Below are 24,753 nucleotides of genomic sequence, written 5' to 3'. Positions count from 1 at the left end.
TTTCTTCTTCATTTATTTTTTTTTTTAATTTGGCACCCGATACTACCAAAAATTGCAGAAAATCATATGGAAGCCTTTTCAACACAAATGGATTTGTGTTTTTTTTTCTAAGTTTTTAAGACACTTATGGTGTGTAAATTCCTCTTTTTCCCGTTCTTAAGCACTTTTCAACAAAACTTTACAAAACTCAAATAAAATTTTCAAATTTAGAAACCTTATTTTCCACCGGGGGGGAGGGTATTTTCCACGAGGGCACTTTCCAAGGAGGGGGTATTTCCGTCGGGGTTACTTTCCAAAGGAGGGGGAGGGGTATTTTTCGTGGGGGAGGGCATTTTTTTGGGGGGGGGACACACAACCCCCCCCCCCATTCACTATATTCATTTATGTTATTTTACTGTGTTCATGGCCGTATATTTGGCTTTAAAATACACTTATTTGTCTATCTATCTAATTTACAGAATAATTGTACCAAACACATTTTGCATGCAGACCCGTTATGCTTACCCCCCCCCTTAATGTGCAAATCTATAGCGCAAATTTATTTCTAAAGTAACGAAGAAACTAACAAAAACACCATGTGTTATCGAATTTTAAACAGCGTAAACTTCAGTGACTGGCGCATAATACAAAGTGCCAAAATTCCATCCTCCTAGGGATATTAAAAAAATAAAACTCAAGTAAAATTCTTAAATTTAGAAAACCATGTTTTCCGCGGGGGGCAGGGTATTTTTTTTTGGGGGGGGGGTGGTAGAGGGGGATATTTTCCGGGGGGTGTATTTTCCTCAGGTGGGTATTTTAAGGGGGGTATTTTCCGGGGGATATTTTCCGGGGGGGGTATTTTCCGCAGGTGGGTATTTTCCGAGGGATATTTTCCGCAGGGGGGGACTATTTTCCGGGGGGGGGGTATTTTCTCCGGCTGGGTATTTTCCGTGGGGGATGGATATTTTCCGTGGGGGAGGGCATTTTCCTCGGGGGCATTTTCCTCGGGGGGTATTTTTCGGGGGGGGGGTATTTTCCAGGGGGGTATTTTCCGAGGGTATTCGCTGGGGGTTATTCACCTAGAACCATAAAATCCATAGCCTGTTCCACTTGGTTGCTCGTTCGGCTTTGCCACCTTTTCTCTTTCCTTAAATTAAATAAAAAAAACAAGTTTTTTTAACTGAAAGTAAGGAACGACGTTAAAACTTAAAACGAACAGAAATTATTCCGTATATTAGAGGGACTGTCCCCTCCTCAACGCCTCGCTCTTTACGCTAAAGTTTTTTATTGTTTAAAAAAATAGAGTTGTGAGAAAGTCAAACTTTAGCGTAAAGAGCGAGGCTTTGAGAAAGGGACAGCCCCTTTCATATACGCAATAATTTCTGTTCGTTTTAAGTTTTAACGTCGTTCCTTACTTTCAGTTAAAAAAACCTGTTTTGTTATTTAATTTTTGAACGTTTTTGAATTAATGCAGGTTTTGATCTTGTCTCACCGTACATGAATAATTAAAACAAAATTTGCATAGTAATTTGCTTTTATTTGGTTAAATGGCTTTCTCGAAACTTGTTTAATTTTATTTACTAACGTTTTATTAGTAATAAATATACGTAACTTACGAATTAACTTACGTAACGAACTTCTATGTTCATATATTTTTAATATATTTTTAATACGTATATTAGGGGGTTCATCCCCTAGTCAATACCTTACTCTTTAAGATAAAGTTCGAATATTGTTCCAATTCTTTAAAAATAACCACTTAATCACAAAGGCCGTTAATTAGAATAAATAGCTCTTATGAAAGTATTAAAAAATCTTTGGCTTAAAGAGCGAGGTATTGACTAGGGAGTCAACCCAATCATATATGTAATATTTTCTGTTCGTTTTGTTTTGATGTTGCTGCTGATGCAGTTGAAAACCCTTTTTTTTATATTTAATTTCTGATTTTCTGATCTTTTTTTAAATAATGCTGGGAAATCCGGCGTCCCCTTCATAGCAATGTCCCTTCCCCCATGAAAAATTTCTTCATGGAAAGATCCTCCCACATAACCCCGACCCTCCCCCCACTACCAGAAAAAGTCCCCCTGAAAACGTCTGTATACCTCCCAATAACCAATACTATATGTTAACATTGGGTAAAGTTCATAACTTTCAGCCCTCCCTCCGGGAACTTTGGGGGATTAAGTCATCCTAAAAGACATACTTATAATATTTTCGAGCATGCTGAACAATATGGCTATCTTAAATTTTGATCGGGTGACTTTGGGGAAAAAAAGAGTGTGGGAGGGGGCCTAGTTGCCCTCCATTTTTTGGTCACTTAAAAAGGGCACTAGAACTTTTAATTTCCATTCCAATGAGCCCTCCTACGATATTCTCGGACCACTGGGTCAATACGATCACTCCTGGAAAAAAAAAAAAAAAAAATAAACATGCATCCGTGATCTTTCTTCTGGCAAAAAATGCAAAATTCCATATTTTTGTAGATAGGAGCTTGAAACTTCTACAGTAGGGTTCTTTGATACGCTTAATACGATGGTGTGATTTTCATTAAGGTTCTATAGCTTTTAGTGGGTCTTTCCCCCTTTTTTCGAAAATCAGCTAAATTTTCTCAGGCACGTAACTTTTGATGGATAGAACTTGATGAAACTTATATATTTGAAATCAGCATCAAAATATGATTCTTTTGATGTATCTATTGGTATCAAAATACCGTTTTCTAGAGTTTCGGTTACCATTCAGCCGGGTCGCTCCTTACTTACAGTTTGTTACCACGAACTGTCTGAAAAAGAGAAATTTGTTACATATATCCCTCTCAATCTCATTCAGTGTTCTAAAATTCCATAGGTTCTGTTACGACCATTATTGGAGCCTTATCCTGGATACATTAAAATTTAATCAGGAAAACCTTTTGAATTTATATATATTATAAAACACCACTCTCATGTTTTTCTGTTCCTCCTCCACAGGAGCGCAATTTGCAATAGGGAGAGTGGGGCAATTTCCCCCTAGACCCCAGTTTGTCCCCTTAGCAGAAATTTAGCGTCTTCCAAATTCTTGTCAAAACTAAGACGGGACTACATAATTCAAGCAGCCACAGACACAGATCAATTTTCTTTAGTATACATTTACTCGGACGGTACTATATGTCTCATTTTTCATTTTCACTGTCTTTTCCCTGACTTGGGTGATTGGCTTCAAATTTTACCCTCCCTCCCCTAAGGTTTTGACGAAATGACGCCACTGCCCCTCCACACACAAAATTAGGTCCCATTCTGTATATCATAAAGCGTTAATCCGAATGGCATATGTATAAAGTTCTACTTTACTTTCTATAGATCATATCATTTGTAGAAGATCGAGAAACAAGCTCTAAGGATTGTTCTTGCGGGAAAATATGTTGGCCACAATTTAGCTCTGAAATCACTTAATTTACTAAGTATTCGAGAGAACGGTTGCCAACTTGCATACTTTTCGTGTGCAATGCACTCTTTTTTATCTCATTGCACTCTTTTCCTCCATAAACTGGAATTGCACTCTTTTTACCAATTATTAGTTCTTTGCACTCTTTTACGAAATGGTGATAGAAAAAGTGTTAGCGAAATAAAAAACTTCAAGTTAAATCATTTCATTGCAAAACATACAACAGCTACCTAGTGTGATCTTTGTTATCACTGTCTGTGCCGTCCCACAGTCTTCTTTCCAGTATTTTCTAACATTTAAGAAGAAGTTGATCAAAGTTAAAAAAAAATTGAATTCAGAAGCTGTTTGGCACACCCATTCTTTGGACATATAATGAATAATTTAGTTTATTAGCTTTCTTATTAATCGGAAACAAATTTACAAGAAACAATGTTTTAACATTTTATTTTGCGAATAAAAATATGTTAACAATTTTTTTTTGTGTTGATATGGTGCGGTATTTGGCTTGACTGCACGTGCGCGCAAATTTTTGACTAGCACCCTTTTTGAGAAACATTCCCTCTTTTTGCCTTGATTTGCAGTCTTCTTAGACGTCGGCAGTTGGTAACCCTGTCCGTGAGTGCTGTTTTAATTGATGATCCGTTTCGGCCACCTTCTGTTCAAGTTCCAAATATTGAACATAATTACCACCTGTTGTGCCAAGCTGGGCTGCCAACTTGCACACTTTTCCTGTGAAACGCAATCTTTTGAAACAATCTGTAAAATCTTGACAATTTTCGGGAGAAAATCGGGATATGGCTCTCAGGATTCGGGAGAAAATCGGGAGATGGATCTCATGATTCATAGAATTTTCAGTATGATTTTTTTTTTATTTTGTATTATTTTTTTGAAGTTGTTCGAGCAATTTGCAAATAAAGTACAACATTCGAAAAGTTCATAGTACAGATTTACTGGAGCCAGATGCAATTACAGATAGAAAATTCGTCGATAAACTTTGTCAAACGTGATAAAAGGAAGCAGCTAGAAGCTTGATATGTATTTAATTTTGAAACTAAGTGCAGTCGTATTTCATTCTGACTCTAAAGCTGTTTAATTAAGACATTTTTCCTCATCGACCCCTACTTTTTCTCGCCATTTCAGGTTCCACATGACAGCCCGCGAAGTTCAGGGACGGAGACAGAAAATCTGCACAAAATACGGACACCAGGCCTTAAACCATTGAGTCTGAGTTAAGCGGATATATTTTTTTTTTTACCACCATCCCCAGAGTTATTCACAAATGATAAAGAGAAAACGCAAAGTCGCAGCTAATTAGTATTCACATAACTGAAAAAAAAGTATAAAAATAGCAAAACTTTCAGATACCGCATTACATTGATAATCTGTGTCAATCGCATGGCTTTTTATGTGAGCAGCCCACTCTGATCATGCAGTAACTCAGCTCTGCAGGCAGACGTGACTACTCTTTTAAGTCTCTTTCTGAGGGGCTGGTCAACCGTCAGTGTGTCTGCTGTAACTCCGGCTCGTTTCGTCTGAATTGTGGAAGCCAAAGTTATTGTTACCAAACGATTCCTTCTGTCTGTCTTTACTTCATTGAGTAAGCTGAACAGTCTTTCTGAAGCTACGTTCGAAAATTGCAAGGAAAACAAGTATTGTACAAACTTGGCTAAGTTTGGTTTCCACGGTGGGGTTCCTCACACTTAAAGCCAATTTCCAGTAATCCACGGCTGTCAGAATTACTGTTTCATCATCATTGACACTATTGGAGTGTTCTCGCCACTCTTTGTCAATGAAACTTCTCGACCACCCTGGCAACAAGTAGCGTCTTAAATATGGGCCACGGGTGGGTGGGTGACTTAGCCTTTTTGGGTTCAATAAGACTAATTTCAATTTTTTCACTGGCTGTTAATTGTCCTCGTTTTTTATCCTTTCTTCGCGATATACACTGACAGGCCCTGGCGGACTATATTTGTCACTTTCTGTTTACCCAATCTTACTTTATCAGTAACATTCTTATGCGGCATATTTTTCACGAATGGGATTAACTTGTCAACCAGCTAAACTGGTAAATTGTTTTCAAAATGCTGCAATTTTCGTCTCTGTATCTTGTACTAGATCATTTGATGCAAACCCCTTCAGTTTTACAGAGCAACTGCAGATAAAGCCTAATTTTTTATATTTCTTTAAATTTGTAGTTACTTTGGATCGTTTTGAACCTACTGAGTCAGCTGGACCCACACAGTGCTAGTTCCCATCTTCTTGGTGCAAGCCGACACCTTTGGTTAGTTTATCAATTGAAAATAATTAGTTAATTACAAACCTTGAAGGTGCTTGAATGATCAAAAACAGAAAATCAATGCAATCACTGTGGAATGGATAATGGGCAATGTTCATACATATGCCAATAAATTCAAATCGCGCTACCTCAATTGCCTGGGACGTTAGAGAAAATCCTGAAAAGACCACAGACAACGGCCAGGTAATAAAAAAACAAAGAATGACCACAAGGTAAAATTTCTGGGGATTAAGTTTTCTGAAGATTTTCGGAAGATTCGGCGTCTTCTTTTTTTGTCGGGAGATGGATTAAAAATTTGGTAGATATCCCGAGAAATCGGCAGAAGTGGAAACACTGCTCAGAGGGGATGCGGGAGAGGGGATGCGCACATGGCAGCAGCGACGCGTGCGCAAATATTTTTTACTTGTACTCTTTTTGAGGAAAAATCCCTCTTTGTTGGCCTTGATATGCAATCTTTTTAGACGTCACCAAATGGCAACGGCAATGCCAGCCCATGTGAAAATTCGCGCGAGAAAAACTTAAGCCAGTTGAATGCAGGGTTGCCAACTTGCACGACTTTCATGTAAAATGCACTCTTTTTTACCCCAGAGGAGATGTGGGAGAGTGAAAGTACTCTTTTTGGGTGTTAGTTTTCATTCTCTTTGAACGTCAGTAGTTGGCAACTTCGTCAGAAGTGTAACTAACCCATGGAATAGGGTTACCAACTTGCACACCTTTCGTTTGAATGCACTATTTGATACCTCAGAGGAAATGCGCAAGCACCGGCAAACGTCTGCAAGCAAATATTTTCACTTGCACTCTTTTTTAGGAAAAATCACTCGTTTTTGGCCTTAATTTGCAATCTTTTTGGACGTGAGCAGTTAGCAACCATGCTTGAATGCCGCACCAACAGATTCAACAATTCTTTGGTTTCTCTTTTTTACATGTGTTTCAAGTTAAAATGGAACATTTTGATTTGTCATTGTGATTAAATAAAAAAACAAGTTTATTTTAACTGTATCTAAGGAGCGACATTAAAACTTAAAACGAACAGAAATTATTCCGTACATGAAAGGGGCTGTCCCCTCCGCAACGCCTCGCTCTTTATGCTAAAGTTTTTTTTTTTTTTTTAATAAAGTTGGCAGACAGAGTCAAACTGTAGCGTAAAGAGCGAGGCGTTGAGGAGGGGACAGCCCCTTTCATATGCGTAATAATTTCTGTTCGTTTTAAGTTTTAATGTCGCTCCTTACTTTCAGTTAAAAAAAAACTTGTTTTTATTTAATATCTGAACGTTTTTTTATTAATGCGCTTTAATTTTGGCTCACCGTACATGAATAATTAAAACAAAATTTGCATGTTAATTTTACTTTTTTTTTGCTAAATGGTTCTCTCGAAATTTTGTTCTGACGTAACTTACGAATTAACTTACGTAACGAACTTCTATATTCGTATAATTTTATTACGTATATTAAGGGCTTCGCCCCCAGTCAATACCTCGCTCTTTACGCTATGGTTTCAAATTTTGTTCCAATTCTTTAAGAATGACTCCTTAATCATAAAGGCCGTTAATTAGAATAAATAGCCCCGATGAAAGTACAAAAAATAGCTCTGATGATAGTACAAAAACCTTTAACGTAAAGAGCGAGTTAATGACTAGGGGGCGAACCCAAACATATACATAATAATTTCTGTTCGTTTTAAGTTTTGATGTTGCTACTTACTTTCAGTTGATTTTTTCTTTATTTAATTTCTGATCGTTTTTTAAATAATGCTGGGAAATCCGGTGCCCCCTTCATAGCGTTGCCCCTTCTCCTATGAAAACTTCATCCATGGAAAGATCCTCCCTCGTAACCCGCAGTCCACCCCCCCCCCAACTACTAGAAAAAATCCCCCCTGGAAACTTCTGTATACTTCCCAATAACCAAAACTATATGTAAACACTGGGCAAAGTTCATGACCTGCAGACCTTCCCCCGGGGACACTGGGGGATTAAGTCATCCTCAAAGACATAGTTATTGTATTTTTTCGACCATGCTGAACAAAATGGTTGACTCAAAATTTTGATCGGGTGACTGTGGGAAAAAAATTAGCGTGGGAGGGGGCCTAGTTGCCCTCCATATTTTTGGTCACTTCAAAAGGGCACTAGAACTTTTAATTACCGTTCGAATAAGCCCCCCACAATATTCTAGGACCACTGGGTCGATACAATCACCGCTGGAAAAAAAAAACAAAAAAAAAAACAAATAAACACGCACCCGTGATCGTTCTTCTGGCAAAAAATGCAAAATTCCACATTTTTGCAGATAGCAGCTTGAATCCTGTATAGTTGGGTTCTCTGATACGCTGAATCCAATAGTGTGATTTTGATTAATGTTCTGTGACTTTTAAGGGGTGTTTTCCCCTTTTTCCGAAAATAAGGTAAATTTTCTCAGGAGCGTAACTTTTGATGGGTAAGACTAAACTTAATGAAACTTGTATATTTGAAATCATCATAAAAAATTGATTCTTTTGATGTATCTATTGTTATCAAAATTCCGGTTTTAAGAGTTTCGGTTACTAATGAGCTAGGTCGCTCCTTACTTACAGTTCGTTACCACGAACTGTTTGAAAAAAAAGGGTTCATTTAGCACAATTTTAGGTGTCTATGATTGCTGTTTTAGAAAGATGGTTTAGATTATGTCAGTGGCAAGGAGAAAGTTTCAACGATTTGTTACAAGTCTAGCTAAATTTGATTTATTCGTTGAATAACTCAATTGGAAAGTTTAATTTCCTTCCTTCTTAAAATGATTTACTGTTGCTTTCCTTTGCTTATTTTTTGTACTTTTCCTGGCTGTTTTCTTATTTGTCTGTTTCTAGCCTTTGGTTTCAAATATGCTGAATTTTGACAGTTAATTTCTTGTCTAGTCACAGCATAGCCTTCTGGGAAATCATAACATCCTTCGAATATCCTTGGGGCGCCAAAGCTCTCAGAGTATATGTCAGTAATCCTTTTTGAGATTTGGAAGGCCTATTAAGGCCTTAGCTGCTTATTAAGAACTTTATAAAATTAATTAGTTTCCTTTAGCAAAAGATTGTTCTTTTGTTTTTTAGAGAAAGAATATGGATCCCATTTTAAGATAGTTCTATTACTTTTATCCTAACTGAAATCTATGCCTTACTTTCTTTTCGCAGCTAACATTTAAAACTGTTGAATAGGAACAAGCTTTTTTGCCTCTATTTGCTCATATTGCTTCAAATCATAACATCCTTCGAATATCCTTGGGGCGCCAAAGCTCTCAGAGTATATGTCAGTAATCCTTTTTGAGATTTGGAAGGCCTATTAAGGCCTTAGCTGCTTATTAAGAACTTTATAAAATTAATTAGTTTCCTTTAGCAAAAGATTGTTCTTTTGTTTTTAGAGAAAGAATATGGATCCCATTTTAAGATAGTTCTATTACTTTTATCCTAACTGAAATCTATGCCTTACTTTCTTTTCGCAGCTAACATTTAAAACTGTTGAATAGGAACAAGCTTTTTTGCCTCTATTTGCTATGGTAAGTGACAACTTTTCTTTAAAAGCGTAAAAGGAATAGGCACAAAATTCTTATGTGTAAAATCCTTTTAAACAAAAAGAAACATTTATTTGGTTCTATATAGGGTGAACAGTTAGCTGTACTATTTTTTTTATTTAAAACTAAGTGACAAAAAAAAACAGTTTTGACCAAACAATTGAGATAAAGTTGAAAAATTTAGTTCTTATTTAGTGGTTAACCTTTCCAAAAGGAAATAATATAAAATCTTGAAAAATACTCCAAAAAAAATTCTAAAATACTAACTGAAATCATTCCTCAAAGCGCATCACTTTGCGCTTTCGCTAATTTACAAATATATACCCCAGATGTACTGTTTCCAATGTTTGGACAGTGGGAGGAAAATTTGTTGCATTTTCTGGGGAAGTCTGAAGGTATAAGGAATTAGAGAAAGAAAATTTTTGGTTTGTATGAGGATGAAGAGCCTTGGATAGAAAAATTGATAGGGAGTGGGTGTTTTATTAGTAGGGTATTAGGAATCTAGGGTGGCTTATTCGAGTGGGTATGGCCCACCGTGAGGGTGTATATGATTATTTTGTTTGTAATAATGTTTTTAAATGATGTTTTTTTCTTTTTTTAATCGCTTTGTTCAACTGTTTAAATTGACTCTTTTAATTGTTTTTGTATACGATATTCTCTTTTTCACTCTTTGTTTTTTGCGGCCATGGCCCTGTGTTTTTGTGTGTCAAATATAGAATGAATTATGTAATGTAAATGGAAAATTCATTGAGTATATATAATTTGGGATATATATGTACACATTAGAGGGGAAGAAAGGTGAATACAAAGGAGCTTGATGAGTGATGACAAAGTAAAATGATATAAGCTAATATTTAACAACAAAAATTTAAGTTATTCTCGGAGTTTTATAGGGTTTCCTTCTGGAGAGAGGACCAAAAATTATTGGTTTTCATTCAGAAAATAAATTATGTGAAATTAGATCCCGTATGAATATTGATTTGTATACATTGCACTAGCATGTTGATTTCATATTCACACTGTATGGGCATTTAAGAACTATTCTTTTAAACCGGCCAGTAATTATAAAATGTTGTTCATGTAAATGTCTACTTGTCTAGATGCCATTGCTAGGTAGATGTTGATTGGAAAACCTCAACCTTAAAGTGGATGTTTAAAACCTCATAGCTTAAAATAATATAGACCCCTTGTTACGGAAAAACGTTAGTCGTTGTTACTAACATGAACCACACATTTAGATTTGCCGAGTAAGGGTGATTGTCAGGGAAAAATAACAGATAGCTTTAAAAGTAACCTATACGATAATTTTGAATTCAGTCACGGCACTTGTCTGTTAAACCAAACACACTCAAGAATTACGTTGTGCAAAATCTGACAAAAACCGGTTTGCCTCTCTGCAATTGGTTATGATTTGTATATTTTAATTAAATGTTTAATATTTAGAGGTGGTCAGGGTTAGGTTAAGTTAGCTTAGGCTAGGTATTTAATAAAATGTGTTTTGTGTGGCCTGCTTTCCATAATTCTTTGTCGTAGTTCCCAAAATTTTGTTTCTAAAGTGTTATATTATCATCATGTTTTGGTATATCTCATTAGGATTAACCTAGCTTCATTTCTTGGGTGTGTTTCGTTTAACAGACAAGTACCTCAATCACTTTTATATGCGCATTTATAACTTTGTTCATATTTCACCTGAACTTGGACTAGTAATCATGGAATCGGATATTAACTAATTTTATAAATTTTTAACTAAAAGCATGCCCTGCCTGTATTTATTAACGGTTATCACGATCTTTTTCATGGAATTTACATCAACTGGAAACAATAAAAATCGCTTATTGCAACAGCTGGATGCGTTTACATGGATTAATAATCAGAAGCAGAGCTGGAGAGGGTACCGAGCACTGAAAATTAGGGCTAAATGTGGATTTAGCCACCTCTGATACCACTTTCATTAAGGGAAAGATCAAGGGCACCCAGTTTAATTTTACTTGGAAAACTGTCAAGGTAACATGACAGGGTCTAAAACATGTTTCTAAGACCTTTCTAACGGACAAATCTGAATTGACCTTATTTCGGAAGTACAGAAACTGAGTTAAATGTAGCTGTAAAAGTTCAGAAATAACCCTTCGACTGTCATATTCAACTCCCGTGACCTTTTGACTGCCCTTAATCGATGGTACTTGTCCATGATTTGCCAGTCATTAATTATCATTTTCTTTTTTACCGAAAAACAGATGCACAGTGTATGAACAGTGACAAAATTCACGTAACTTCTACTTGTCCCAACGCATCAAAGTGGAATTACGATCCTCAGGTCAGTCCACATATCGTGGAAGGAATATCAAGCACTCTTTCATTATTTCAAGTATTTAATTATTTAGGACTGATTATATATATAAAAAAGCACTGGTAGTACGAAATCCGTGCATTGATCAAAATATACTTTAGGTTTACCACCGTTGGTATGTTTTGTTGAACTTAGTACATTTTACTATCCGTTGTCGTGATTTGGCGTCTTATAATTGTGAAGGAATGAAATATAGTCAGTGGTCGCTAGTAGATAGTTCTGCTAGGTAGAATCGCTGGTGGGTCAGATTCTGCTCGTTTTGGCCCTTGTACTCAATAGCGACTTTTCAAGTTTTGAAATATTGGCATGTTTCAATGTGGGTCATAAAAATTAATTTTAGTCTGTTACAGCATGTATCAAGGATGCCAAAAAAAAGTGTTAGTGAATTGCTGAAACGAGTCACCATAGCCAACATTTAATTGCAAAAAAAAATGTCGCTCTTCATTTCAGTTGAATTACAACGGCAAAAAGAAAACAAAATATGCAGCACAGGTCTCGAAAGTCCAAACCGTCGGTGCCGATCGACATAGCCTTTCTGCCAGGAAAGGCTGTTTCTGTTCACCTTCCCTAGAGTTTTCCTGGCTGCCATTTAGAGCTGGTTGACTCTGGCTGAACTTAAAGATTGACACTATTGATCCCCGTTTCAACACAAAAAATAACCAGCAACCCCAGGACTCGAACAACTGTCCTCGCCCAAACAGAATTTAATGTTCTTCTATGGCATGCTTCTATTGAGGGAAGAAAAAAGGACACCACGAATCTAATTTCAAAAGTTTTTAATCCTTCCCGCATAGTCTTAATTAGTGATTCCTAAAATTAGTCTAACTAGTCTGAAATTGTGTACCAAGTCACAAATTATTCACTGCGGGATGTGTACGGAAGAAATAATAATTATTTTTATAATTTTGATCTGAGAGCGTAATTGGAACTGCATGACTACATTGCCAGTTTAAAGCCTTACTATAAGCTCGAGGGTATTACAAGACATTCGGTGAAGACTGAGCATTAGTGTCAAACACAATTTTAAGCAGAAATGGCTCTTTGTTTCCTTTTTTTACTCCTCTGCTATACGGCAGTCCTCCAGATAGTTTCATTTTAGTGCCTAGTAGCAAATCTAGCACCGAATTTTAGCCAAAATAAGTTACATGTCGCTTGATAGTGTTTATCTCAATGGTGTTTTAAGTGCCTTAAAGCGTAACTTTAATGGAGAAAATCTCATTAAAAAAAATGTATATAAGTCAGTCTCTCCGCCTACTTTGTGTGCCAAAATTATAAAACCTACCAAATGAGTCCTAGGAGAACAATAACTCATTTTAGGATAAGGCTTAATAACGCCTGCTACTTTTGAACAGAAAAGAAAACGCAATTCAATCGGTATTCTTTTTATCACTGAGCGATTACAGGTCTCAGTAAAAGATCTTTGCTCTGCTTGAAGTAGTCTCATATTTCCACTTACTTCTGTAACATTAAATAAATGACAATGAACAAAAAGATTGTATCTCTACATTGTCAAGACTATATTGTATATCTGCATTATTAATATTATTCATATTAATTGTTATTATTACTTTCAAGTCTGTTTTGAATAATGTGTAATTATATGGAATAAATTGCTCCAGAGGCTTTCATACCGAGGTTTTCATTGCCCGAGGACAGTGTCGAATTTTGCCCCCCTCCTAATCATTACTACCACAAAATAAGTAAAACAAACTCGGTATACCCCCCTCCTCAGATGCTATGGCTGGGGACAGCTGCCTGCCCTTACCCCCTCTAGCTGCAACACTATTTTGCTCATTATGTAAGGGAATAAATGTTCTTATTATCTTATTAATAAATCTCAAAAACTTAGAAAATACACAGATGGCATCGTAGCATGTGATGCTCTATTAACAAAAGGTGATCTCCTTACCCAGATGGCTTAACTATTATTACATTATTTTGCTTTTTAACGTATGAGGCTTCTATTAAATTTATTGGTGTCTCTGGAAATATCCTTGGAATGCTATGATAATGTGTTTTTAGAAGAAACCTCTAGAAGCGGAAATAAGTTTTTTTTTATAGATTCCAGGTACTGTTTTTCAAAAGAAGAAGAAGAACTGGGTGCACGAGATCAAGCTGGGACGAGACTCTAAATATAAGGCCTAAGATTTTTTTAGATTTTTTGGAAGATCACCAATGTCAAAATCATAAGCAGTACGATATGGAGAAGGGGTGTTTATGGATAAATCCGTATTATGTTACTTAACATCGTGACGAGTTGTTAGTAAGAATGGCAACCTAAGAACATTATAACCAATTGTCTATTGTACGTTACCTGGGCACAATGACGTTCAAAAGACCCTGTATTTTTGTTGCTTAATCATATTTACTTTTATTTTGGTTTACAAAGTTTCTTTTTGTTTTCAAGGATCCATTAGTGTCTGCGAGTCCACATCCTTGTATTCGGTAACGTCTGTTACAGAAGGAGGAACAGTCATGGAGACCAATGAGGGTAAAAGTGGGTAAGTATTTCTTTTTCTTATTTAATAAATATGTTTTATTTTTTACTAGAATGAACAAGTTTCCAATGTTAAAATAAAATGGTAATAAAAATTAGTAATGAAAATCAAACAAGCAATGAAGGCTTTACATAATGAAGCAAACAATAAACTAAAATCCAAGATAGACCTCGTTTTTAAGCGTCCACGAGGGTGCTCGAGCTGATAATCTGTAGATGTAAAAAACTAAATTAGAAAAAAACTCTTTCCTTTTCTTGGTTATGTCAAGTCTTCTGAAAATCTTTCTTGTCAAAAGCCAAATTCATATGAAACAGAGACACTTTTTCACGTTTTAAAGAGAGGCAACAATCAAAAAGTTTTCTGACTATTTTGGAAGCAAGAATGATGAAAAGCCATGTTTTCACTCAATTTCTAGGAAACTTGTTCAGCCTTCACAGTTTTTATAGATTTAAAATTTTTGGAAAACAATAATCCCCGGCCATACCCCATCTGATCTTTTTGTAAGTCGTATTCTTGAAACTAAAGAGCTTGTCATAATTGTATGTAATTGTTATTGAATATGCAGTCTAAGTCACACCGTTGAAGCCTTAACGACGCTTGTCCTTTTCGATATATGGGCTGAAGACAATAGAGCAGGGCTCTCAAAACTATGGCTCGCGAGCCAGATGCGGCCCGCAAAATCCTCTCATCCAGCCCCTGGAGACCTTTTAATCCCCAGAAAAAGATGGCATTATATCATTTCATCGACTTTTTAGTCAATGAACTCATATAGTGCATCTAATGGAAGAACTGGCTTCCCGCATAGCATGTATGGCACAGCTACTGGAGAGAATATATTCAATGAATTGAAAAAGCAACATTTGCTGGTTATAACTTGTACTGGACTAATTTCAGTTGCTTGACCGTTGATGGAGGACATAACATGAGTGGCATAAAAAAAGGCTAAAAAAGCAGATATGTAATGAGAAACACATTCCACAACCAATGTTCCTACACTGTATTATTCACCAGAAGGCTTTATTTGCTAAATATATAGACATTAGAAGTGTAATGAATCCTACGATGAAGATGGTAAATTTAATAGGGGTTCATTTACAGGGGCTCAACCGTAGACAGTTTAGAGAGCTGTTGAAAGATGAAGACATATAATCGCAAGATTTGCCATATTACACATCAGTAAGATGGCTAAGTTGTGAGAGAGTTCTGAGAAGCATATTTGAATTAAGAAAGGGAAGTACATGACTTCCTAGATAGTAAATCAAGTCACTGCGATTACTGTCTGATAAATAGTTCTAAGTAGGGCTTATGAGATGAGAAGGGAAGTACATGACTTCCTAGAAAGTAAAGCAAGTCACTGCCATTACTGTCTGATGAAGAGTAGGCATTAAAATTGGCCTTTGCTGCAGACATTACTGGTCATTTAAAATTTCTATACCTAAATCTGCAAGGAGAGAATGTTTTGAATCCTATCAATTTATAGGAAGAATGTTTTGAATCCTATGGTGACTATTGTGAATCCAATGGGCTTAATCGAAGACAGTTTAGAGACATGTTAAAAGAAACAGACACAGAACTGTAAGATTTACCATATTACGCAGTAGAAAAATGGCTAATTTGTGAGAAAGTTCTAAGTAGGGCATATGAGATGAGAAGGGAAGTACATGACTTCGTACAAAGTAAAGCAAGTCACTGCCATTACTGTCTGATGAAGAGTTGGCATGAAAATTGGCCTTTGCTGCAGACATTACTGATCATTTAAAATTTCTATACCTAAAATTGCAAGGAGAGAATGTTTTGAATCCTATCAATTTATAGGAAGAATGTTTTGAATCCTATGGTGACGATTGTGAATCTAATGGGCTTAATCGAAGACAGTTTAGAGACATGTTAAAAGAAACAGACACAGAACTGTAAGATTTACCATATTACGCAGTAGAAAGATGGCTAATTTGTGAGAAAGTTCTAATTAGGGCTTATGAGATGAGAAGGGAAGTACATGACTTCGTAGAAAGTAAAGCAGGTCACTGCCATTACTGTCTGATGAAGAGTTGGAATGAAAATTGGCCTTTGCTGCAGACATTACTGATCATTTAAAATTTCTATACCTAAAACTGCAAGGAGAGAATGTTTTGAATCCTATGAATTTATAGGAAGAATGTTTTGAATCCTATGGTGACGATTGTGAATCTAATGGGCTTAATCGAAGACAGTTTAGAGACATGTTATAAGAAACAGACACAGAACTGTAAGATTTACCATATTACGCAGTAGAAAGATGGCTAATTTGTGAGAAAGTTCTAATTAGGGCTTATGAGATGAGAAGGGAAGTACATGACTTCGTAGAAAGTAAAGCAAGTCACTGCCATTACTGTCTGATGAAGAGTTGGCATGAAAATTGGCCTTTGCTACAGACATTACTGATCATTTAAAATTTCTATACCTAAAACTGCAAGGAGAGAATGTTTTGAATCCTATCAATTTATAGGAAGAATGTTTTGAATCCTATGGTGACGATTGTGAATCCAATGGGCTTAATCGAAGACAGTTTAGAGACATGTTAAGAGAAACAGACACAGAACTGTAAGATTTACCATATTACGCAGTAGAAAGATGGCTAATTTGTGAGAAAGTTCTAAGTAGGGCATATGAGATGAGAAGGGAAGTACATGACTTCCTAGAAAGTAAAGCAAGTCACTGCCATTACTGTCTGATGAAGAGTTGGCATGAAAATTGGCCTTTGCTGCAGACATTACTGGTCATTTAAAATATATATACCTAAAACTGCAAGGAGAGAATGTTTTGAATCCTATCAATTTATAGGAAGAATGTTTTGAATCCTATGGTGACGATTGTGAATCTAGTGGGCTTAATCGAAGACAGTTTAGAGACATGTTAAAAGAAACAGACACAGAACTGTAAGATTTACCATATTACGCAGTAGAAAGATGACTAATTTGTGAGAAAATTCTAAGTAGGGCATATGAGATGAGAAGGGAAGTACATGACTTCGTAGAAAGTAAAGCAAGTCGCTGCCATTACTGTCTGATGAAGAGTTGGAATGAAAATTGGCCTGTGCTGCAGACATTACTGATCATTTAAAATTTCTATACCTAAAACTGCAAGGAGAGAATGTTTTGAATCCTATCAATTTATAGGAAGAATGTTTTGAATCCTATGGTGACGATTGTGAATCTAATGGGCTTAATCGAAGACAGTTTAGAGACATGTTATAAGAAACAGACACAGAACTGTAAGATTTACCATATTACGCACTAGAAAGATGGCTAATTTGTGAGAAAGTTCTAATTAGGGCTTATGAGATGAGAAGGGAAGTACATGACTTCGTAGAAAGTAAAGCAAGTCACTGCCATTACTGTCTGATGAAGAGTTGGCATGAAAATTGGCCTTTGCTGCAGACATTACTGATCATTTAAAATTTCTATACCTAAAACTGCATGGAGAGAATGTTTTGAATCCTATGAATTTATAGGAAGAATGTTTTGAATCCTATGGTGACGATTGTGAATCAAATGGGCTTAATCGAAGACAGTTTAGAGACATGTTAAAAGAAACAGACACAAACTGTAAGATTTACCATATTACGCAGTAGAAAGATGGCTAATTTGTGAGAAAGTTCTAAGTAGGGCATATGAGATGAGAAGGGAAGTACATGACTTCGTAGAAAGTAAAGCAAGTCGCTGCCATTACTGTCTGATGAAGAGTTGGAATGAAAATTGGCCTTTGCTGCAGACATTACTGATCATTTAAAATTTCTATACCTAAAACTGCAAAGAGAGAATGTTTTGAATCCTATGAATTTATAGGAAGAATGTTTTGAATCCTATGGTGACGATTGTGAATCTAATGGGCTTAATCGAAGACAGTTTAGAGACATGTTAAAAGAAACGGACACAGAACTGTAAGATTTACCATATTACGCAGTAGAAAGATGGCTAATTTGTGAGAAAGTTCTAATTAGGGCTTATGAGATGAGAAGGGAAGTACATGACTTCGTAGAAAGTAAAGCAAGTCACTGCCATTACTGTCTGATGAAGAGTTGGCATGAAAATTGGCCTTTGCTGCAGACATTACTGGTCATTTAAAATTTATATACCTAAAACTGCAAGGAGAGAATGTTTTGAATCCTATCAATTTATAGGAAGAATGTTTTGAATCCTATGGTGACGATTGTGAATCTAATGGTCTTAATCGAAGACAGTTTAGAGACATGTTAAAAGAAACAGACACAGAACTGTAAGATTTACCATATTACGCAGTAGAAAGATGCCTAATTTGTGAGAAAGTTCTAAGTAGGGCATATGAGATGAGAAGGGAAGTACATGACTTCGTAGAAAGTAAAGCAAGTCACTGCCATTACTGTCTGATGAAGAGTTGGCATGAAAATTGGCCTTTGCTGCAGACATTACTGATCATTTAAAATTTCTATACCTAAAATTGCAAGGAGAGAATGTTTTGAATCCTATCAATTTATAGGAAGAATGTTTTGAATCCTATGGTGACGATTGTGAATCTAATGGGCTTAATCGAAGACAGTTTAGAGACATGTTATAAGAAACAGACACAGAACTGTAAGATTTACAATATTACGCAGTAGAAAGATGGCTAATTTGTGAGAAAGTTCTAATTAGGGCTTATGAGATGAGAAGGGAAGTACATGACTTCGTAGAAAGTAAAGCAAGTCACTGCCATTACTGTCTGATGAAGAGTTGGCATGAAAATTGGCCTTTGCTGCAGACATTACTGATCATTTAAAATTTCTATACCTAAAACTGCAAGGAGAGAAAGTTTTGAATCCTATGAATTTATAGGAAGAATGTTTTGAATCCTATGGTGACGATTGTGAATCTAATGGGCTTAATCGAAGACAGTTTAGAGACATGTTAAAAGAAACAGACACAAACTGTAAGATTTACCATATTACGCAGTAGAAAGATGGCTAATTTGTGAGAAAGTTCTAAGTAGGGCATATGAGATGAGAAGGGAAGTACATGACTTCGTAGAAAGTAAAGCAAGTCACTGCCATTACTGTCTGATGAAGAGTTGGCATGAAAATTGGCCTTTGCTGCAGACATTACTGATCATTTAAAATTTCTATACCTAAAACTGCAAAGAGAGAATGTTTTGAATCCTATGAATTTATAGGAAGAATGTTTTGAATCCTATGGTGACTATTGTGAATCCAGTGGGCTTAATCGAAGACAGTTTAGAGACATGTTAAAAGAAACGGACACAGAACTGTAAGATTTACCATATTACGCAGTAGAAAGATGGCTAATTTGTGAGAAAGTTCTAATTAGGGCTTATGAGATGAGAAGGGAAGAACATGACTTCGTAGAAAGTAAAGCAAGTCACTGCCATTACTGTCTGATGAAGAGTTGGCATGAAAATTGGCCTTTGCTGCAGACATTACTGGTCATTTAAAATTTCTATACCTAAAACTGCAAGGAGAGAATGTTTTGAATCCTATCAATTTATAGGAAGAATATTTTGAATCCTATGGTGATGATTGTGAATCTAATGGGCTTAATCGAAGACAGTTTAGAGACATGTTAAAAGAAACAGACACAGAACTGTAAGATTTACCATATTACGCAGTAGAAAGATGGCTAATTTGTGAGAAAGTTCTAAGTAGGGCATATGAGATGAGAAGGGAAGTACATGACTTCCTAGAAAGTAAAGCAAGTCACTGCCATTACTGTCTGATGAAGAGTTGGCATGAAAATTGGCCTTTGCTGCAGACATTACTGGTCATTTAAAATATCTATACCTAAAACTGCAAGGAGAGAATGTTTTGAATCCTATCAATTTATAGGAAGAATGTTTTGAATCCTATGGTGACGATTGTCAATCCAATGGGCTTAATCGAAGACAGTTTAGAGACATGTTAAAAGAAACAGACACAGAACTGTAAGATTTACCATATTACGCAGTAGAAAGATGGCTAATTTGTGAGAAAGTTCTAAGTAGGGCATATGAGATGAGAAGGGAAGTACATGACTTCCTAGAAAGTAAAGCAAGTCACTGCCATTACTGTCTGATGAAGAGTTGGCATGAAAATTGGCCTTTGCTGCAGACATTACTGGTCATTTAAAATTTCTATACCTAAAACTGCAAGGAGAGAATGTTTTGAATCCTATCAATTTATAGGAAGAATGTTTTTAATCCTATGGTGACGATTGTGAATCTAATGGGCTTAATCGAAGACAGTTTAGAGACATGTTAAAAGAAACAGTCTCAGAACTGTAAGATTTACCATATTACGCAGTAGAAAGATGGCTAATTTGTGAGAAAGTTCTAAGTAGGGCATATGAGATGAGAAGGGAAGTACATGACTTCGTAGAAAGTAAAGCAAGTCACTGCCATTACTGTCTGATGAAGAGTTGGCATGAAAATTGGCCTTTGCTGCAGACATTACTGTTCATTTAAAATTTCTATACCTAAAACTGCAAGGAGAGAATGTTTTGAATCCTTTCAATTTATAGGAAGAATGTTTTGAATCCTATGGTGACGATTGTAAATCTAATGGGCTTAATCGAAGACAGTTTAGAGATATGTTAAAAGAAACAGACACAGAACTGTAAGATTTACCATATTACGCAGTAGAAAGAGGGCTAATTTGTGAGATAGTTCTAATTAGGGCTTATGAGATGAGAAGGGAAGTACATGACTTCGTAGAAAGTAAAGCAAGTCACTGCCATTACTGTCTGATGAAGAGTTGGCATGAAAATTGGCCTTTGCTGCAGATATTACTGATCATTTAAAATTTCTATACCTAAAACTGCAAGGAGAGAATGTTTTGAATCCTATCAATTTATAGGAAGAATGTTTTGAATCCTATGGTGACGATTGTGAATCTAATGGGCTTAATCGAAGACAGTTTAGAGACAAGTTAAAAGAAACAGACACAGAACTGTAAGATTTACTATATTACGCAGTAGAAAGATGGCTAATTTGTGAGAAAGTTCTAATTAGGGCTTATGAGATGAGAAGGGAAGTACATGACTTCGTAGAAAGTAAAGCAAGTCACTGCCATTACTGTCTGATGAAGAGTTGGCATGAAAATTGGCCTTTGCTGCAGACATTACTGGTCATTTAAAATTTCTATACCTAAAACTGCAAGGAGAGAATGTTTTGAATCCTATCAATTTATAGGAAGAATATTTTGAATCCTATGGTGATGATTGTGAATCTAATGGGCTTAATCGAAGACAGTTTAGAGACATGTTAAAAGAAACAGACACAGAACTGTAAGATTTACCATATTACGCAGTAGAAAGATGGCTAATTTGTGAGAAAGTTCTAAGTAGGGCATATGAGATGAGAAGGGAAGTACATGACTTCCTAGAAAGTAAAGCAAGTCACTGCCATTACTGTCTGATGAAGAGTTGGCATGAAAATTGGCCTTTGCTGCAGACATTACTGGTCATTTAAAATATCTATACCTAAAACTGCAAGGAGAGAATGTTTTGAATCCTATCAATTTATAGGAATCATGTTTTGAATCCTATGGTGACGATTGTGAATCTAATGGGCTTAATCGAAGACAGTTTAGAGACATGTTAAAAGAAACAGTCTCAGAACTGTAAGATTTACCATATTACGCAGTAGAAAGATGCCTAATTTGTGAGAAAGTTCTAAGTAGGGCATATGAGATGAGAAGGGAAGTACATGACTTCGTAGAAAGTAAAGCAAGTCACTGCCATTACTGTCTGATGAAGAGTTGGCATGAAAATTGGCCTTTGCTGCAGACATTACTGATCATTTAAAATTTCTATACCTAAAACTGCAAGGAGAGAATGTTTTGAATCCTTTCAATTTATAGGAAGAATGTTTTGAATCCTATGGTGACGATTGTAAATCTAATGGGCTTAATCGAAGACAGTTTAGAGATATGTTAAAAGAAACAGACACAGAACTGTAAGATTTACCATATTACGCAGTAGAAAGAGGGCTAATTTGTGAGATAGTTCTAATTAGGGCTTATGAGATGAGAAGGGAAGTACATGACTTCGTAGAAAGTAAAGCAAGTCACTGCCATTACTGTCTGATGAAGAGTTGGCATGAAAATTGGCCTTTGCTGCAGATATTACTGATCATTTAAAATTTCTATACCTAAAACTGCAAGGAGAGAATGTTTTGAATCCTATCAATTTATAGGAAGAATGTTTTGAATCCTATGGTGGCGATTGTGAATCTAATGGGCTTAATCGAAGACAGTTTAGAGACAAGTTAAAAGAAACAGACACAGAACTGTAAGATTTACTATATTACGCAGTAGAAAGATGGCTAATTTGTGAGAAAGTTCTAATTAGGGCTTATGAGATGAGAAGGGAAGTACATGACTTCGTAGAAAGTAAAGCAAGTCACTGCCATTACTGTCTGATGAAGAGTTGGCATGAAAATTGGCCTTTGCTGCAGACATTACTGGTCATTTAAAATTTCTATACCTAAAACTGCAAGGAGAGAATGTTTTGAATCCTATCAATTTATAGGAAGAATGATTTGAATCCTATGGTGACGATTGTGAATCTAATGGGCTTAATCGAAGACAGTTTAGAGACATGTTAAAAGAAACAGACACAGAACTGTAAGATTTACCATATTACGCAGTAGAAAGATGGCTAATTTGTGAGAAAGTTCTAAGTAGGGCATATGAGATGAGAAGGGAAGTACATGACTTCCTAGAAAGTAAAGCAAGTCACTGCCATTACTGTCTGATGAAGAGTTGGCATGAAAATTGGCCTTTGCTGCAGACATTACTGGTTATTTAAAATATCTATACCTAAAACTGCAAGGAGAGAATGTTTTGAATCCTATCAATTTATAGGAAGAATGTTTTGAATCCTATGGTGAGTATTGTGAATCCAGTGGTCTTAATCGAAGACAGTTTAGAGACATGTTAAAAGAAACAGACACAGAACTGTAAGATTTACCATATTACGCAGTAGAAAGATGGCTAATTTGTGAGAAAGTTCTAAGTAGGGCTTATGAGATGAGAAGGGAAGTACATGACTTCCTAGAAAGTAAAGCAAGTCACTGCCATTACTGTCTGATGAAGAGTTGGCATGAAAATTGGCCTTTGCTGCAGACATTACTGATCATTTAAAATTTCTATACCTAAAACTGCAAGGAGAGAATGTTTTGAATCCTTTCAATTTATAGGAAGAATGTTTTGAATCCTATGGTGACGATTGTGAATCCAATGGGCTTAATCGAAGACAGTTTAGAGACATGTTAAAAGAAACAGACACAGAACTGTAAGATTTACCATATTACGCAGTAGAAAGATGGCTAATTTGTGAGAAAGTTCTAAGTAGGGCATATGTGATGAGAAGGGAAGTACATGACTTCCTAGAAAGTAAAGCAAGTCACTGCCATTACTGTCTGATGAAGAGTTGGCATGAAAATTGGCCTTTGCTGCAGACATTACTGGTCATTTAAAATTTATATACCTAAAACTGCAAGGAGAGAATGTTTTGAATCCTATCAATTTATAGGAAGAATGTTTTGAATCCTATGGTGACGATTGTGAATCTAATGGGCTTAATCGAAGACAGTTTAGAGACATGTTAAAAGAAACAGTCTCAGAACTGTAAGATTTACCATATTACGCAGTAGAAAGATGGCTAATTTGTGAGAAAGTTCTAAGTAGGGCTATATGAGATGAGAAGGGAAGTACATGACTTCGTAGAAAGTAAAGCAAGTCACTGCCATTACTGTCTGATGAAGAGTTGGCATGAACATTGGCCTTTGCTGCAGACATTACTGATCATTTAAAATTTCTATACCTAAAACTGCAAGGAGAGAATGTTTTGAATCCTTTCAATTTATAGGAAGAATGTTTTGAATCCTATGGTGACGATTGTAAATCTAATGGGCTTAATCGAAGACAGTTTAGAGATATGTTAAAAGAAACAGACACAGAACTGTAAGATTTACCATATTACGCAGTAGAAAGAGGGCTAATTTGTGAGATAGTTCTAATTAGGGCTTATGAGATGAGAAGGGAAGTACATGACTTCGTAGAAAGTAAAGCAAGTCACTGCCATTACTGTCTGATGAAGAGTTGGCATGAAAATTGGCCTTTGCTGCAGATATTACTGATCATTTAAAATTTCTATACCTAAAACTGCAAGGAGAGAATGTTTTGAATCCTATCAATTTATAGGAAGAATGTTTTGAATCCTATGGTGGCGATTGTGAATCTAATGGGCTTAATCGAAGACAGTTTAGAGACAAGTTAAAAGAAACAGACACAGAACTGTAAGATTTACTATATTACGCAGTAGAAAGATGGCTAATTTGTGAGAAAGTTCTAATTAGGGCTTATGAGATGAGAAGGGAAGTACATGACTTCGTAGAAAGTAAAGCAAGTCACTGCCATTACTGTCTGATGAAGAGTTGGCATGAAAATTGGCCTTTGCTGCAGACATTACTGGTCATTTAAAATTTATATACCTAAAACTGCAAGGAGAGAATGTTTTGAATCCTATCAATTTATAGGAAGAATGTTTTGAATCCTATGGTGATGATTGTGAATCTAATGGGCTTAATCGAAGACAGTTTAGAGACATGTTAAGAGAAACAGACACAGAACTGTAAGATTTACCATATTACGCAGTAGAAAGATGGCTAATTTGTGAGAAAGTTCTAAGTAGGGCATAT

At 36.0% G+C, this 24,753-nt stretch overlaps 1 protein-coding gene across 1 annotated transcript in view; it reads left to right on the top strand.

Annotated features, from left to right (window-relative positions):
• GABA-B-R2 (gamma-aminobutyric acid type B receptor subunit 2) overlaps positions 1-24,753 on the top strand; it is a 302,526-nt gene that overhangs the window by 239,490 nt on the left and 38,283 nt on the right. The window contains exon 11 of the mRNA XM_089096425.1: positions 13,977-14,070. Coding sequence (XP_088952551.1) covers positions 13,977-14,070 — 94 coding nt within the window. The remainder of the gene's footprint in view (positions 1-13,976; positions 14,071-24,753) is intronic.

The sequence above is a fragment of the Artemia sp. Qi Xiang Cuo genome, chromosome 11, assembly GCF_049724085.1.
Source record: "Artemia sp. Qi Xiang Cuo chromosome 11, ASM4972408v1, whole genome shotgun sequence".
NCBI classification, from domain to species: Eukaryota; Metazoa; Arthropoda; class Branchiopoda; order Anostraca; family Artemiidae; genus Artemia; species Artemia sp. Qi Xiang Cuo.
Note: the sequence above shows the minus strand (reverse complement) of the source record. Positions and strands in the feature narration are given on the sequence as shown.